General features: G+C 40.1%; 1 protein-coding gene across 1 annotated transcript in view; it reads right to left on the bottom strand.

Moving 5' to 3' along the window:
- Nucleotides 1–19,044, bottom strand: part of ARHGAP6 (Rho GTPase activating protein 6) — a 531,128-nt gene that overhangs the window by 37,416 nt on the left and 474,668 nt on the right. The window contains exons 4-8 of the mRNA XM_033200854.1: nt 15,485–15,741; nt 13,006–13,201; nt 8,060–8,115; nt 5,371–5,521; nt 4,174–4,322 (exon numbers count right to left, since the gene is read on the bottom strand). Of these exons, the coding sequence (XP_033056745.1) occupies nt 4,174–4,322; nt 5,371–5,521; nt 8,060–8,115; nt 13,006–13,201; nt 15,485–15,741 (809 nt within the window). The remainder of the gene's footprint in view (nt 1–4,173; nt 4,323–5,370; nt 5,522–8,059; nt 8,116–13,005; nt 13,202–15,484; nt 15,742–19,044) is intronic.

Genomic DNA, 19,044 nt, shown 5'->3' with positions numbered 1-19,044 from the left:
GGTCCATGTACTCAATCCCTGTGCACCCTTTGATATGCATCTTAAATTCAACCTCCTCCTTGAAGCCATTCCTAACTTTTCTGGCCCATGCTCATCACTTCTCTGAATGTCTGCAGTGACTCTGCAGTGCATTCCCTAATTCTATATTTACCTTGTGTCCTCACCTCCTCCATCTCTTAGATGCCATTGTATCCTGAGGCCAGTCATTAGAAAATCTCTGAGCAATAGTCACTAGTTTAAAGAAACCTAGGGTAGATGCTCAGGACATACATGGTTCAAATCCCAAGGCCATTCTTTTATATTTATTTATTTATTTTTGAGATGGAGTCTCGCTCTGTTGCTCAGGCTAGAATGCAGTGGTGTGATCTCGGCTCAGTGCAAGTTCCGCCTCCTGGGTTCACGCCATTCTCCTGCCTCAGCCTCCTGAGTAGCTGGGCCTAGAGGTGCCCACTACCACGCCCGGCTAATTTTTTTTTTTTTTTTTGTATTTTTTTTAGTAGAGACGGGGTTTCACCGTGTTAGCCAGGATGGTCTCGATCTCCTGATCTCGTGATCCACCCACCTCGGCCTCCCAGAGTGCTGGGATTACAGGTGTGAGCCACCGCACCTGGCCCCCCCATCAAGGCCGTTCTACATGGAAACGTTTATAATAGGAATTACTGTTGTCCATATTACTATTTTTTTTTTTTTTTTTTTGAGACGGAGTCTCGCTCTGTCGCCCAGGCTGGAGTGCAGTGGCCGGATCTCAGCTCACTGCAAGCTACGCCTCCCGGGTTTACGCCATTCTCTCGCCTCAGCCTCCCGAGTAGCTGGGACTACAGGCGCCCGCCATCTCGCCCGGCTAATTTTTTGTATTTTTTTTAGTAGAGACGGGGTTTCACCGTGTTAGCCGGGATGGTCTCGATCTCCTGACCTCGTGATCCGCCCGTCTCGGCCTCCCAAAGCATATTACCATTGATACAAAAGCCTCCTAACTCACTCTCCCCTTGTCTCTAGCCAATCTACAACGTATGGATTATATCACCCATTAGTTGAATCCTTCCAAGGATTCACAGCTTAAAAGAATCAACCGCCTGCCCTGCACAGAGGCATTCAGCACTTATGAACATGGCCCAATTTCCCACTGTCTTCCTCAGTACTTCACTGCTCCCTAGCCTTTACTATAGTTCACAATGGCTGTGAGAGCTGCCTGCTCTCCTGTCACTGCTAACGATTTCACGGAAGCAATGCTTTCCTTATGTTTCTCCTGCTGCTTTAATCTTTGGCTATTAGTCTTTCATTTTGATGCAATGTTTAGGTCAAGAGTGTCTAGAAACCCTTATAAACCCTGGCTTCCTTCTACAACTTCACCGTCACCAGGATAATTTCATATTCCTTACAATAAACTAGGTCTCTCAACCACTCTTCAAGTCTGGTTGAAGAATTTTCATTCCTCAAGTTCAGATGAGGAGACCCAGGTATAGAAAGGTTAATAGATTTTCCAACAACACATGGTCAGTGAATTAAAGAGCTATCAACCACTCTCAACCACGGGTGATTTTGAACCTTCCCCTCAGGGAACACTTGGAAATGTTTGGAGATATTTTTGGTTGTCACAACTTGGTGGGAGAGGATATGTACTACTACTGGCATCTAGTGGGTAGAGGCCAGGGATGCTGCTAAACATCCTACAATGCACAGGACGGCCCCATGACAAAGAATTCCTAGCTCCAAATATCAATTGTGCAGAGGCTGAGAAACCCTGACCTAGACCCCAGCACAGGTTTTTTTTCTTATAATTCCTATTCTGTTAGACTGGCTCAGGTTCTATACATAGCTTGGACTTTGCTAGTAAGCCTTTTTTTTTTCTCTTAGACTGGCTCAGGTTCTATACACAGCTTGGACTTTGCTAGTAAGGGGACCAACCAGACCCATTAACCAGTATAATGACATTGCCCTTCTTCAAGATCTTTTTCTATCATCCACTGGGATATGGTCCTAATAACTCTGCAAATCTACAGTGACTATGGGGTCCACGGCACCTCCCCTAGAGTTGTGAAATGCACTATATGCCACTCGTACAACCTTAAGTGGAAGCTCTCTGTGGGTTGCTACGTAAGTTACTTAGCCCCCCGGCCCTAAGTTTTCACTTCTGTAACATGGAGACAGTGATCTCTTTCTTGCCTGTTAAGAGGATTTGTATGTATGTGTGTGTGTGTATCCCCTAGCACAAAGCCAGCTCATGGAAGGAGAGACATAAATTGTAGCTAATATTCCAGCATACTGTTCATTTACACCTATCCAAGAATATTTTCTTCTTTTTGGCATAGGCAAGGGAGACTTGTTCAGCATTTGAATGGAAACAATGTCTGAAAATGATTCTAAAAGGGCAATAATGAGTTCAATTGGACATTTTGCTTCTTCAATGCCTTCTTAATTACCTGAGACCCAATTTTCTCCTTCTCACATAGTACTTAAGAAATGTCAGAGAAGTAACTGAAGTACCTTTAAACACAGAGCTCTGCTTTCCCCAAGCAATTAGGCAGATAATGCTTACAGCTTCTGTTATAACTGTAGTTGATAAAGGCTGGCATCCAAATGAGTAATAAAACTACTTAACAATTATGAGAATTACAGTATGCCCATCAAAGAGCTGTGTATGCTGAAATAAGGTGTCAGTGCCATATTATGAAACCTGAAGCCATCTGGGGCTTCACTAATTATAACTGCTATAGAGATAAATAGCTAAGTCAGGAGAGTTCCATTCTCACACCCATAAGGGAGGGGGACAAGAAGAAATGCAGAATTGCCTTTCTGGATTAGAGTGAAAAAATTATATATAACCATGTTATTTATTTATTTAGTTATTTTTTTTATTATACTTTAAGTTCTAGGGTAGATGTGCACAACGTGCAGGTTTGTTACATATGTATACATGTGCCATGTTGGTGTGCTGCACCCATCAACTCGTCATTTACATTAGGTATATCTCCTAATGCTATCCCTCCCCCTTCCCCCCACCCCACAACAGGCCCCGGTGTATGATGTTCCCCTTCCTGTGTCCAAGTGTTCTTGTTATAACCACGTTCTTTGGGAAAGAAATTTGACAAACACAGAACTGAAGCCACAGTGCAGCTGAGCTTTGTTTAACAAGGATTTACAAAAAAGTTCCTGTGGTTAAGTAAGTTTGGAATGCTCTGGCCCCTTGTTAATTTACAGTGCATGTTAGCTTATTAAAGAGTCTAAAATCTCCTGAGGCATCCGAGGTCAGGGAGAGGTATAACTGCATGGTATCAAAGAGGGAAGGGGGTGTCTCTTGTTAAGGTGAAGATTAAATAGGTTGGCTATTAGTAAGCAACTTAAAATTGAAGCCAGCATCTCATTTCTCCAAGGGTGAAACAAAAAAAAAAATCTTGAAATATATGAGTGTAACCAAAGAGAACCAGAACCCAAGATCTTAGATTTGGTAGGGGGCACACTGGGGCCTGAGTGGGGATCAGATCCAACAAGAACATTTCTAAAGAGTCTGTGGGACTATGTACAACGTGCTTTGAGCAGTTGATACCATGTGACATCAAGACACAATGGCAATGGTCAGCAGATGAGACCTAGTTTCCTCCACACCTGGTTTGGAAGCAGGACTGACCCTCCCTTGCATTGAGCAAGTCCCTGTTTTGGGGGAAGGGTTTAAGAAAGGAAAGGATCCCTCAAAAGGGAGATACTAGACTTCTTGCTCTTAGTACAGATGGGAGCTCCAGGGACAAACTGGAAGAATAAAGAGGTGACATCATATTTGGGCTCCAAGTTATAGCAGCAGGTAAATCAATTACAAGGATAACAATCTCCTCCCACCCCCATCATTCTACTTTTACATGGTTGCAAGCATTTCTGTAGTTCATTGTTTTTCTTCTTTACAAACAGAAGTCCAGTCTTGAATAAAGCCTCATCAAGGAAAATAACAGCCTCATTTGGAAATATACTCGAAACTTATAAGGAGACTCATGGCCCATGCACTCTTAGGAACTGTCCCTCCAGAGAAGGCCCTGCATTAGTCTCTTCCTACAGAGACAGCTAGGTTGGAGAAGGGGGGATGTCATTACCTCCAGGCAAAATGTTTGGCCATTTTGATGGTATGCCCTTTTAAAATAGGGGAGAGGAAGAGTCATAGCGTCTATGGCAGCAAAGGCATCTTACCTCTTGCCCATCTTTGCTGATGTTGTCATCGGCGTGCCTGGCAACGATGGAGAGGAACTGTAGGAGGCGGTGGAGGGTGTCACAATTGCAGGGAGGTAGAAGGTATATGAGGAGCTGCAAGGTGCCCAGCTGTTCCTCTGGCTCCAATACTAAGCAAGGCAAAAAGAGGTACTCAAATAAAAGGGGAGCCCATACCATTCAGGCACAGAGGAAAGGCCTCCTCTCAATTGTCTTAAGAGAGGGATTATCAAGGTAAATCCCATTTCATGCCTTCACTCATTTGCCCATTGCCTTAGCAATTTACCAGCAAGATTCTATGAAATACATAAAGCCAAATTAGACCTGGAGAAGTGTAATATCTAGAAAAACAACTGTAATCCAGGTTAAAAAAAAAAAGGTAACTCAATTTCCCTTACTTTCTTCTCCCCCCTTCCCTGGCATTACTCATCACCTAGTTTAAGGATTTCAGTCTTCCATTTTTGGTAAATATTTATTAACAATGGCTGAAAATTGGTGAACATTCTGAAATTTGAGTTTATAATGGATTTAAGGCTCTTTTCTGTTGAGCAATTCACAAGAGACAGATATTTTGTTGGCAATAACCATGATACAGCAAAGACAATGTATTCTCTCTCTGTTGTGATCCTATTGGAATTGTAGCATTGGAGGAAGAAATGTATGGAGGCTGACCCAGGTTTGGCCTCTCTCTCCTCTACCTCCTCCTTTTTTTTCTTCATAGGATCTGTAGCTACAGCCCAGAAGCAGCTATGTTGAAAACCCTGGCACTGGGCTATGACATCTTGCTTCCCCTGGAATGTTGCTTTCCTCCTTTCTCACTCTGGTTCCCATGGTTCCCTCCTTCTTCGCATTAGAAACACAAACTCATTTTTAGGCACAGACTCAATGTGAACTCTTGTTGGTACTCTAAGCACTAACTCATAGCGCTTTCTACTGTTCTTGGGTCATTTGAAAGCATCTCAAATTCTTCTTGGTTATTTCCATTTGTTTTATTGCAACTTTCTTCTTGCTAATTATTCCCAGGGTAAATCTGAGAAATTCCCCCAAATAGCTCACTCTTTAGAGATTGATAAATAAGGACAAAAAATTATCAGGAAACATATGCATAAAGTTATGATGAAGGAGTTGGACATCTTAGTATTCCAGGGCCACTTTCCCACATATGGCTGTATTACGCACAGAGAGTGTTGATGAAAGCTGTGTACAGCTCCCTGGTGAGAAGGGGGTCCGGCATGTCCCTCAGGAACTCTTTGAGCAAGGCTGCCACATCATGAACACTGTGCTCCTCCTCCAGAGAGACATCAATCCCACGGTCAAATTCCTCACGTAACTGGAAAAACAACGGTTCGAGTGGCAGTCACGTAACACCATACCTCAATGTGCAGTGCCCAGCAAGAGAAGTGCTGTGACATGTAGTATCTGGAGTTAAGTCTGCACAGACCCCAAGAAGGAGAAGCAAACAACATCCTCACCTTGATCTGCCAAGTTTACACAGTCCAGTTATGAATATATGTGTGTGTATATATGTATATATGCATATATGTGTATATATGTGCATATATGTGTATATATATATAAGCACTAAATAAAACTATCTGTGGATTTATTGTAAATGATGTATGCAGAATGGCTTGGTAATGACAACCAGGTTAGGAGGAACACCTAAGAGGTGGAAGACAATTTAGGTCAACTATAAATGTGGGAGGGAGGAATTAATCTATTACACAGAGTCTCTGTGTGTCACCAATTCTGCCATGTTTGAATGTTGATATTTTACTGAGTCACTCAACAAGAAAGCAAAGAGATTTTTTTTCTTGCAAAAATGAAATTAAGAGCCCTGATAAGAGATTTATGACTAAGACTTAAAAGATGACAATAACCAAATAAAAGCTGTCTTAGATTTGTCAAAGTAGTCTTATTAACAATTACCAGAAGGATTTCCTGCCTTAATCATTATATTAGGTCTATTATCACTTACAGCAGCAAGAAAACACAGTAGCAAGAGAGTAATAACTCCACACCCTACTTTTATCTGTAGCATCTCAACTTTTCTTATGCATTGTTCTCTGCTGTAGAAATAATTATGTAAGTTCATAAACCTACACTATGCAACAAACTTCTCTAAGAGTTCATTTGTTTTCAATCTTTCATCCATCCATTAATTCAACAAAGATTACTACACATTTCCTGTGTCAGACCCTGTTACAAGCCCACAGAATACACTAGTGAATAAAGAGGCAAAGTCCCTCTAGAGAAACAAGGTGTGATAAGCAGGTAATCCCACAAATAATTCATTCTTAACATTGTGGCTAGTGATCTAAGGAAAAAGTGCAGGGTGCTAAGGGGTTATATAATAAAGTAAAATGATGAGTGAGTTAGGGCATATTTCATACTTGAAATCTACTTCTAAGTAAACACTGATTATATTTTTATTGGGTAATCCTTAAATACAACTCCATGCAAAGGTTTCCCCTTTAATGGATCCAGATAGAACTGATGAGTAATTTTGGCACTCGCTACCTGTCCACCTGATGAGAATGAATACCCATCACTGTCCTGAACTATTCATTGATTCCAGACAACATGCCATCAGCGTGTGTCAGGCAGCCAAAACAAAGAAGGCTTCCACTGGCACTCCTCCAACTTGTGATCGTTCAAACACACCATGCTGCTTTTCCCAGCATACATGCAGGCAGAAAGAATGGAACATGCAAAGAGCTTGGCCTATGAAGTTAATGGTGACTGGTTAAATTGTGTAATCTTGACTTATGTTTCTTAATCTCTCTAAGCCTTGACAGAAGTGGGTCAAAGAGGCTACTGTCACAGCTGGTTGGCAGATTCAATGAGATAATATTTGTAAAAATATTCTGCAATCCTGCACAGGTGAGAGGCCTATGAAATATTACCGTACTATCTTCCTTCCTGCAAGTTCTGTTGTGAAACATTAAATGTTGATCCATTTAATGTTGTTTCTTGTGTGACTATTAAGAATAAAAACCAACCAACCAATCAGAAAACATATTTCCACTGAAAGCCTTTTTTGGCTTGACAAAAAAGATAGATGAGGTATTTATTTCAATTACTTTCAGTAATATGAACAAATATTTCTTCAGCTTCTTCCAACTAAAATGTATTTTCATTTGAATTCATTTTTGAGTTGCTGAGTTCCTTATTTCCTTCCATTGAAAACAACAGGAAGAAAATAATGCTTTAATTTTCCTTCATCAACAAATGAACTCTTTTCTCAAAGGATGGTTTGCCTTTTATGAAGCCATCATGAACACAAATACCTGCCTCATCACAGGAACCTATTGTTGAAGGTCTAATATCAAACTTCAGTTGCAGGAATGTTGCACAGGGCTGAAGGAAACAAAGGAGCACAGTCCCTATGTGAAAAGCAAACCGGGGGTCAATGGTTCTATGGAAACTTCATAAGAATTATTTATTATTGATAAAGCAAAGCTATAAACATAGCATCTTATGTGAAGGGAATGTTAATGGCATTTTTCATATCACATTTTAGTAAAAGTGGGTGCTACATGCAATTTTTTATCATTTATTGATTGGTCACTCTGAATTTCCTGCTTTTGCAATTTTCAATAAGATGTTTATAAATTAGTTTTGTTTGGCTGCACATGGCACAGATACATCCAGATGTTTTGCTTTCAAGTGTTTGATCCTAACTGTAACAACATTTCTGAGTTGTTGCCTTTTACCTCCTGGAATTCAATTATATTATAATAACTTGGAGGGTAAAAAAAAAAAAAAAAAAAGATGATCAAATGGAATTTGTATAAACTTGAACTTTGCAAAAGGTAATTCAACTGAAAGTCATGTGAAACAAAATGTAATCTTACTTTTCACTTACTTGTCTCACTCTCTTTTTTGAGCTTCCAACTCGGAATATCCCCACTGTCTGGAGGCCTGCAAATAAGCAAACAAAATCAACAGTCTTGTTTTATGACTTGAGACTCTGGAGGAAATCAAAATAGAGAGCAGAATGCCAGCACAGTGCCATAACATGCAGAGCAATAGTAACTTGACAGCATACAGTAACACTTCTTTCATCTCACACTATTTCTATTTTCCAGATACTTAAAGGTCAGCCCTTTACGCACCAGAATTTTATGTTAAATGTTTCTGATCAAATATTTTTCATGTGATATTTTATATTTCTAATCTTCTCCTTATCACAGAAAATGAGCTTTTTTTTCATTATTCAGAATTATTACCTAAACACACATTTTATAGGGATTCTAGCTCTTTACCAATTTCTAAAAGATATTTCTCATTTGATCATAATTAAAGTGTGCTTCTTAAAGAAAATCTGGAAAATGCAGAAAAATGTAAAAATAATATACTTTTAGAAATACCTGATGCAGAAGTAATCACTCTTACTTTTCTTTTTCTCCTCCTTTCCTCCCTTCCTTCCTTCCTCCCTTCCTTCCTTCCTTCCTTTTTTTTTTTTTTTTTTTGAGAGAGGGTCTCACTTGTTGTCCAGGCTGGAATACAGTGGTGTGATTATGGCTCACTGCAGGCTTGACCCCTGGACTCTAGTGATTCTCCCACCTTGGCGTCCAGAGTAGCTGGTACTACCAGCACATGCCTCCATGCCTCCATGCCTGATTCATTTTTGTATTTTTTGGAGAGACAGGGTTTTGCCCTGTTGCCCAGGCTCAAGCTCAACTCCTGGGCTCAAGTGATCTACCTGCCTCGACATCCCAAATTGCTGAGATTACAGGTGTGAGTCATCGTGGCTAGCTAATCTTTCATTTTTTAAAATCCAGCCTTTTCTACATGAATGTAGGTATTTTTACATAGTTGAGATCACACTGCATATATATATATCTATTGACAGAGAGAATGTTACTGCCTTCCCTCACTATCATGTCACATGAATTTTCACTCATGCTAGTAACAATTCCTTGTAAATGTCACTTAAAAGGGATAAAAGACTACCAGTTTGGTATAGTGTATACTGCTCGGGTGATGGGTGCACCAAAATCTCACAAACCACCACTGAAGAACTTACTCGTGTAACCAAGTACCACCTGTTCCCCCAAAATCTATGGAAATATAAAAAGATGCAAAATATTCTATTGTATGAATGGGCCATAATTTACTCCATATTCCCCTCTGAATGGTGCACAGGTCCCCAAAATATACATGCTTATTTTGCTATTATAAATGACCCTATTGTGAACAACTCTGGGCACATGTTTTTGTTCACATTTCTGATTGCTTTTACTAGGATCATGTCCTAGATGTGAAAATACAGTGTCAGTGCTGAGGTTGAGAAACTCAGTTCTAAAAAATTAAGTCTCTTAAAAACACAAGTAATTTCACTATAATATACTAGAAATGTCAACAATAATTCCTTAATAGCATTAAATTTCCAGTCAACATCCACATAAGGGTCACACACTGTGATACAGTCGATGTGCCTTTTAGTCTCTTAATCTGTGTTTCCTCCCTCTGTTTCCCTTTTCCTTATAATTGGTTTGGTGAAGAAATCTCAGCTATTTCCTACTGTAGATCTTCATATTGTTTGGATTTGGACACTCCACGGTGTCATTTGTATGTTCTTCTCTCCCCTTTATTTTCTGTAAAGAGATAGCTAGAGCCAGAGATTACTCTGATTGCGGTGTGATTTTATAGGGCAAGAATACTTCACAAAAAGTATCATGTACTTCCTTTGGGAGCATGAAATGTCTGAATGGTTCTCCTTTTTCTATGCTGGTCATTAATCATTGCCATTGATGAGCATCGTGTATATTCTTTCACTGGTGGCTCATTTCCTCTTCATTTGGGACAATCAATTATGAGAGTGATGGGATATTGGAGCTGCTAATAGCCATTTGAAGCCACATGAAGAGAGCTGGTCGGAGAGTAAAGCCAGCAGAGGACACTCATGACATCATTTGAATCCTGGATCCTGCTATGCCTAAATCTAGATCAGTCTCCCAGTATATAAAGATTGTTGTTGTTATTTGGGGGAGGACACTTTGCTTAATCTAGTTTTATCTGGGTTCCTTTCTCTTGCCACTGAAAAATTTATGACTAGTACAATATATAATTAAATCAGAAAGAATTGCATTTTTTAGATACAGAATTGGGGTCTTACTATATTACCCTGGCTGGTCTCAAACTCCCAGGCTCAAGTGATCTTCTTGCCTTGGCCTCCCAAAGTGTTGGGATTACAGGCTTGAGCCACAGTGCCCAGCCTTAAATCTTTGTAACATTATTTCTTTACATCCAGAAACAGAGTAAACATCTCAATTTCTTTTAGTTGTGTTTTCTATCTCTTGGTAGAAAGAGAATAGTCCCACCTGTGTAGAAAATGTCCTTATGTGATATCATGCTGCTGTAGAAATTTCAATTATTCAGAAACCATGTGAAAATAAAAAAATACATGCAGCCAAAATTAAAATTACTGCGACCTGCTATTAAAGTTTTCTATTTCGTACATAGAAGATTCATTCGGTTCATTCAGAGTCTACTTCTCTCTATATAATAATATATGCCAGGCACTATTCTAAGTACTGCATGCACATTAATTAATTGAATCATTGCACAACTTTTGAGGTGGGTACTTATGTTCATTTTGCAGATGAAGAAATATAATTCTGTATTTTATTTTAAATAGTGTGATTATCCTGTTTTCAAGCTCCCAAAGGGATAGAAGCAATAAATTAGGCAATTTCATTATTGTGCAAACATCATAGAATGTACACACACAATCCTAGATGGTATAGCCTACTATACACCTAGGCTATATGGTAGAGCCTAGTGCTCCTACACTACTAACCTGTATAGCATGTGAGCGTGCTGAATACTATAGGCAACTGTAACAAAATCTTAGGTATTTGTGTATCTAAACATAGAAAAGGTACAGTAAAAATACAGTATTATAACCTTATGCAATCCCCATTGCCTATGCAGTCCATCATTGAGGGAAATGTCATTATGTGGTGCATGACTGTGTGTGTGTGTTTGTGTGTGTGTAGAGAAAGAGACGTATGTTCAAGGTACATAGGTAATACACAGGCATGTGAAAGATAAGGTGAAAAAAAAGAACCTACACTTAAATTTTGTATAAACAAATTTATTAGGTCATCCATATGTTATCCTGTGATTGCCATTATAATGAATTAAGAAATTGAGATATATCCTTAACAAATTTTAAATAAAGTTCCATTTTTATTAGAAGGAAACAGATGAGAATGTTAATAGTAGTTATGTCTATATGGTAGCCTCAGAATTTTCTTTGCTTTCACATTTACTTTATTACAATGAGCATATTATTTTTATAGTAAAAAAGTAATTAAACTTTTCCCATGTACATAGAACACATGCTAACACTACAGCAAACAAATTTAGTTTATGAAAATGGCAGTTTAATAAGCCAGAAGTCTAAATTTCAGACAAATTTTAAAGAACTGTATATCATTCTTTTTTTTTTTTTTTTTTTTTTGAGACGGAGTCTCGCCCTGTCCCCCAGGCTGGAGTGCAGTGACCAATCTCGGCTCACTGCAAGCTCCGCCTCCTGGTTTCACGCCATTCTCCTGTCTCAGCCTCCCAAGTAGCTGGGACTACAGGTGCCTGCCACCACGCCTGGCTAATTTTTTGTATTTTTAGTACAGGTGGGGTTTCACTGTGTTAGTCATGATGGTCTTGATCTCCTGACCTCGTGATCCGCCCACCTTGGCCTCCCAAAGTGCTGGAATTACAGGCGTGAGCCACCACGCCCGGCCAGAACTGTATATCATTCTTAAGTCAACTTAGTAACTAGAATTGAGTTGCAAAGGGTGACTTGGAGAAATTTTAAGTGGACAGCTTCCACAAAAATGCAAGTAGCAATATATAAACCTGTTGTCAAAAATGATGTATTTTCTTTTCTTTTTTTTTTTTTTTTTTTTTTACTTTTTAAAAAATTTTTATTTCCACAAGTTTTTTGAAGAACAGGTGGTATTTGGTTACATGAGTAAATTCTTTAATGGTGATATGTTAGATTTTGGTGCACCCATCACCCAAGCATTACATACGGAATGCAATTTATAGTCTATTATCCCTCACTCCCTCCCACCCTTTCCCCGGGTCCCCAAAGTTCATTATATCATTCTTTTTTTTTAATCATTAAAAAGTCAGGAAACAACAGGTGTTGGAGAGGATGTGGAGAAATAGGAACACTTTTACACTGTTGGTGGGATTGTAAACTAGTTCAACCATTATGGAAAACAGTATGGCAATTCCTCAAGGATCTAGAACTAGATGTACCATATGACCCAGCCATCCCACTACTGGGTATATACCCAAAGGATTATAAATCATGCTGCTATAAAGACACATGCACACGTATGTTTAAAAATGATGTATTTTCTATTAAAAAAAAAAAACTGGGGAATCATCACTTAAGCTGAACTCTTACTTTTTAAAGGAACGCTTGGGAGTAACCTCCTAGGCTACTTTTATGTATAAACAATAAAAGTGGCTCTGGTCTGTTTGAAAGAGGTTCTAGTGACAAACCCAGCCCAACAGACCTGATCCTTACCTAAATTGCTTGGCCTCCACGGTCACTTCTGAGGACTACTGGGAGCAAAGCAGTCTGAATATCATCAAGTTGATTCACCCCCTCCTCCAATCTTGTTTAGCCCCACAATCTCTTAAGCAAACACTTACATCTGTACACTTTCACACAGGAAATTTCAGTTCAGAGCTTGATCAAATGAACACAGAATTGACATTGGGTACTTCAATGAATGGTGCTTAAATAAATGAAAGTCCTTAGTACTTTAGACAGACAAGTCTACTTACCATGTTTTTCTAGATGCTGACAGCAGCTGTCCACCAGCCTAGGGACCTGTCTGTAAATAGGATTCAGACTGAGTTTCTTATCTCTGGCTTTTTCTTTTTTACTTTGAGCCTCAGCAGGCAAGGAAAGTTGTAAAGCTTCTAGTAGTCGAGACTGATTGTCATCAAGATCCGTGATAGAATCCACTGACATGGCACCCTGCAAGTGACACAGAGCTGTGAACATAAAGTACAGATAGCCAAAAAAACTAGCTGCCCCCAGATGCTAACCAATACATACTTTTGCTCATGACTCTTTATCACACTTGAAATAATACTGCTTGATTTCTTCAATTGTTCTGTTTGTATATTGAAAGAAAAAATATGCCTTTTGAAAGAGTTAGAAAACCTCTACAAGGTTTCCTCAAGCTAATGGCAGTTACAATTTCAACAATAGACAAAATTTTCCAAATGGAAGAACAAGCGATGGGAAACATATAATTAAAGTATTTTGGCCCAACCATTTTATTTCTTGAAACAAGAAAAAAATTACATACTCAATGAATGAGGTAGTCAGAGAAGTTTTGTAAATAAAAAACTCAACTATGGTTCTAGGAAGTAGATTTTTAAAATATAATGATTCCATAAAACAGCCTGAGCTTAGTTTTCCTGAGAAACAGCACAAAGTGCTTTATTAGAGAGGTGGTCCTGGGAAACACCTATAGGGGAGGGGGGAAATGAGACAAGGAAGGAAAGGCAGCTGACGAAGGGAGCATTATCAAGTCTATTATCATTGTGGGCAACTGGAGTTCAATCTTTCTGGGGAACTCTAGGAGACAGCTGTAGATCATGCACCTTAGAGCTATCCCTATCAAGTGAGAGAGCTGGGGTATTTATACACCAAGCCTCAGGAATCACTGCTTAAGGGCAGCCTCTGGTGGGGGCAGAGAGATAATATTATCTCCTAAGTACTTCAGCCTGCCATTTGGATGGGCTGGGTGCCTCTGGCATCAGAGAAAGCCCTCAGCAAAGAAATAAGGTGTTGGCAGATGGAAGGTGAGCTGGCATGCTAGGAATGGTAAAGGGTCAGGGAAAGGGAGCAGCGCACCAGTCGCATTTGCCACACCCATACTTGATGAAGCACTGAGAAAGCAGTTGGCTAGCCAGGCCTGGACAGAGGAGAGGGCATTTGGGAGAACAATTGCCTGAGCCCTACATTCCCAGAAAGCTAAAATTTAGAGTTTTAGTGTTATTGTTGTATGACAATACACAGTCTGAGACACAATGACAGAACAATTCCATCATGCAAATTCAAGCATTCCATAATTTTGTAATTTCTTCATTTTTAAACATAGTCAATACTGCAAAAACAGCAATGGATCAGGTCTCTCTCTCCCTTGGACAAGCCCTGAATGTTAGGGGCTGATTGAAAAATGTGGGTTTTAAGTGGGAAGTGTCTGGAGTTTTAACTAGGGCAGTCTTCAACAGCTGGAGGTGGCAAAAATTTTGGGTCTCCACGTGACAGTGAAAAAAGGGAGAGAAGGTCAGGTGTGGTGGCTCATGCCTGTAAACCCAGCACTTTGGATCACTTGAGTTAGAAAGTTCAAGACCAGTCTGGGCAACACAGTGAGACCACATCTCTACTAAATAATAATAATAGCTAGGCGTGGTGGTGTGCATCTGTAGTCCCAGCTACTGGGGAGGTTGAGGCAGGAGGATTGCTTGAGCCCAGGAGATTGAAGCTGCAGTGAGCAGTGATCATGCCACTGCACTCCAGTCTGGGCAACAGAGCAAGACCCTGAGTCAAAAAATAAAAGATAAAAATGAAATGCAGATTTGTTTTTAAAAAGGGAGAGAAGATCTTCCAGTGACCTGGAAGCTTTAGAGATGCTTATCAACAGACTCAGCCAATCACCAACCAGTTTGCCTGAACAATTCAAATAATAGCACAGTACCTAGAACATAGTACTTAACAACTGGTACCATATTGTTAAGAGTATTTGAAAGAGGATATATAGAGGATTCTATGGTTCTGTTTGAGAAAAAGAAATGCTCCATTGATAAGGAAAAAGCTCATTGTTTAGGAAGACCCACCACCAATTCATTTGGCCAGACATGTTCTCAGACTGGTGATGAAGAAAGTATTAATAGCTAAAACACCGGGCCTTGCCCTCAAGCCTCACAGTCTAGTGGGCAAGTTATGGCAAGACTGACAGATTACAAGAGACCAGAATCAATGGTGATATTGTCGAATGTTTAGGAGAGCATGCAGCACAGATGTGACAAAGGAGAGACACCAATAGCTTCAAGAGGAGTCAGGACAAGGTCTGAGGCTATGCAAGGTGCCACATGCCCAGTGCACATTCTTCATTAATGGAGTTTGTTGACAGACACCTGAACACCAACTACATATCCAGTTTTCACATGAACAAAAAGTCAAAGAATAACTGTACATCTTCAGTTTTCCTAGCACTGGTGTCAGAGCAAATACTGGCCACCTCACCCTCCTCCTAGCCCGAGGAGCCGGTTCCGGGGTGTTTGGGGACGTTGACTCATTCGGTGTTTCTGAGGTTGAGCTGAGAGATGAGTTACTGCTTGAGAGTTCTTTGTTTTGTCTTTTATTTCCAAATGGGAGGAGGGAAGCCACAAAGTCAGATGCATCTTTCTGCTCATCCCTCTGCAAGTCCTGCTTGAGTTTATAGGCCCTGTCATTCGCAATGACTTGGGATAAGGGCATTCCAAATGCCTGCGGGATGAATTCTGGAATCAAAAAACAGACATTCACTTTCAGAGACTGACTGGACCAGTGAACACTCTCATTTATGTTTCAGACCTAAGTAAGGACAGACATGTTCAAAGGAATGTTTTCTGAAGAACTGACTCATCGATCAAAATAAAAAGGTGACATTTGTGTTAATCAGAATGGCCCAAGTTTCCATTTCAATAAAGAAAACTAGTATTTATAAACACACATCTTAGACATCTAGGTCTCTAGTTTTTTTCCATGTCTTAAGTCTATACATTCATTCAACAGGCATTTATTGATTGCGCACTACGAGCCACAACAAGCTAGGCAATGGGAAGCGCAAAGCTTATAAAAGATACAATTCTTTCTCCTGAGGTGTTCAGAGTATGGGTTGGGGTGAAGAAGTGGATAATCAGAAAAGCAAATCATTTCTAGACTGACTATTAGGTGTTATAATAGAGAGATGCATGAAGCTAAGGCTGAAATTTAGTCAACTGAATACACTTTGAGGTTCCCAGCAAGAGTTAGCATATGAAATGATAACCTGACAGCAGAGGAGCAGCTTGGGAACTGCTTGGGAAGGAGTCTGCTCTGTTTTCGTTGTGTTCCTCATCCCCACATTCTATTTCCAGCCAGCTAGGTTGGGGCTGTCACTCTCGTGATCTATACTCAAGCCATTCTACTGGCCACATGCAGAGTGGACTCAGCCACTAAATATCTCGTGGGAGGCCCAGGAAACAATTTGTTAAATCCTTTAATAAGGAGAATTTGGGGAAAGGGGCATAGTGCAGAAATCGATGGCTTTATTTGGAGACATACATAGATTTCCTTTCTGAATTTCTGTCATAAATCTGTTTGTATACACATACTTTGGATCCTTAGGGCCAGGAGTTTTATTGGCAATATTTTAGATTCATGCTGAAAGGCACTAATAATGTAATCAGATGTATTATTCTTTTTAGACTACAAATTAGGTCTCCTAGCAGCAGTAAGTTGGAATCTAACCTCTCCATTGTTTTTAGAAGCCCTATGAATGAAACTAAAATGATCAAGGGAAAATAATTCTAAGGTTGGTTGTTCTTTGAAAGAAAAAGCTAACATTAAATTAGGTAGAAAGATACTTTAAAAAGTTTTCCTCCTTGATCCATGGCAACATTTCGAACATCACTGCGCTAATGACCAAGTCTACATTAAAAGGAGAAATGTTACTTGAAAAGCCTGCACTTCTGGTTCTATCAAAGCATGCAATTTGTTTTGAAGTAAAAAATCAAAATTTTAGTATTTCGGGATTTTCAGAGGATGCTTGCCATTCTTTAGCAAAAAGCTAGGTGATACATGGTAATAAAAAATAATTAGGTACTTCTCCTTTGAGTGATCAATTTAGACAGTGTAGTGAGGTATAATTCTCACTATTGATAATAGGCTGTGTCTACTACTAGCAAAATTAGAAACCAAGGGGGATAGTGCCAGACCTCCTGTTATGTACCCTGAGGAGATGCATGCACACACACACACATACACATACACACACACCTAGATATAATCTTGTCTGTAGAAATGATCAAATATTACTTTTAAAAGGTTGGAAAAGTCTGGAAACGTGGATGGTAAGGCTGACAACTACATGAAATAACAGAAATAGAGGGGATAATAAGAGTGAAAAGAACATTGATAAATGTACAAGTGACACATCTGCTCAGGTGGGCATACGCATGGCAGGGATTTACTATAAGATGGGGACTACTGAGCCCTTTCCCAGTCATTTTTTCCATCTAAGGAAAACCAACCAGACTAGTTTAGACACTTCTTATACCTCTGGTGCAGATCCTCCCCACCAGCAAATAATTCTGCCTTGTTTCAGAAGAGCAACCAGCAGATGCAAAGGCTCCAACTCTTCACACCTGCTGTACCTGTGCCCTACACCACCTCCCTTTGCATGATATGTAGGTGTGACTTGGCATCCTGCCAGCCTTTCTGCCTCTCCCTGGTTCCCATGCTCTCCCACCTGCCATTCAACTATGGATAAGTTTAGACCATGGATAATGGTATACTGCACTCAAGAGCTCAAAAATATTATCCTAATACTCTTAGAGTATAAATAGGGTTCAGCAATTATTTTCTGCAAAGGGCCAGATAGCAAATATTTTAGGCTTTGTGGATATGGCTGGGGCTTAGAATGGCTAGGATGCAAAATGATAGGGTGCTCGCATTCAGCATGGGGCAAGTGCAGAGTCAGCATGCAGACTGAGCATTTCCTTCAATTCTGTGGCCTAGGTGCTCAATTTGCCTCACTCCAGCCTCCGCCCTGTTGGCAGGCTGCACAGTCTTTGTGGTAGCTACTCAACCTGCCAGTCTAGCAGGAAAGCAGCCACAGACAGTAAGTAAATAAATGGGCATGGCTGTGTTCTAGTAAAGCTTTATTTACAAAGACAGCTGGTGGGCCACCCCTGCTATAAATTACATCTTCTTGTGCCTGTATCTTCAACCTCTTTTTTTCTACTATTTTTTTACTACATATATTCAAGCAGCTACTTCTTAAAAAAAATAAATAACCCTCGATCCACTCTTTTCTTTTCTCCATGGTTTACCCCCTCTCCTTTTGCCACAGTTAAAATTCCCTAAAGTGTTCCCTTTACTTTCTGGCCTATAACTTTCTCACCTACCACTCTTTCCTCACTTCATCCTGTCTAGCTGATACCTCCATTAGATTCTAAAGCAGCTCCCTCTAAGTCATGGCTGTCTTCAGGGTCATTAAATTCAGTGTTTTTGACAGCTCTGTTTCATTTGCCCTTTTATCATCCTTTACCCTGATTGCCATTTCCTGAAATGCTCCCTGTCCTTTGCATCCTGGATATACTAACTGGGTTTTTCTCTACCTCTCTGGCTACATTCTTGCCCCTTTTTCTGGCTTATCATCTTCTACCTGGGTTTTCAATGTGGAAGGTCCTCAGAGCTCAATCTTAACCCTCCTCATCACTCTTGTCTCTCTATGTAAGTAACAGCACGATACGCATAACTTAAACTTCCATCCATACACATTTCACACCTTATTGCTACCTCTAGCTCAGACCCCTTCGTTGAGCACTAACCACTTCTTCCACCTTCTTATCTGGATGTCCCAAAGGCATTTCTTTTTTTTTTTTTTTTTTTTTTTTTTTTTTTTTTTTTTGAGACGGAGTCTCGCTCTGTCGCCCAGGCTGGAGTGCAGTGGCTGGATCTCAGCTCACTGCAAGCTCCGCCTCTCGGGTTTACGCCATTCTCCTGCCTCAGCCTCCTGAGTAGCTGGGACTATAGGCGCCCGCCACCTCGCCCAGCTA

This window comes from Trachypithecus francoisi, unplaced genomic scaffold, assembly GCF_009764315.1.
Source record: "Trachypithecus francoisi isolate TF-2019V2 unplaced genomic scaffold, Tfra_2.0 Lachesis_group6, whole genome shotgun sequence".
Classification (NCBI taxonomy): domain Eukaryota; kingdom Metazoa; phylum Chordata; class Mammalia; order Primates; family Cercopithecidae; genus Trachypithecus; species Trachypithecus francoisi.
This window is presented reverse-complemented; position numbering and strand designations above follow the sequence as displayed.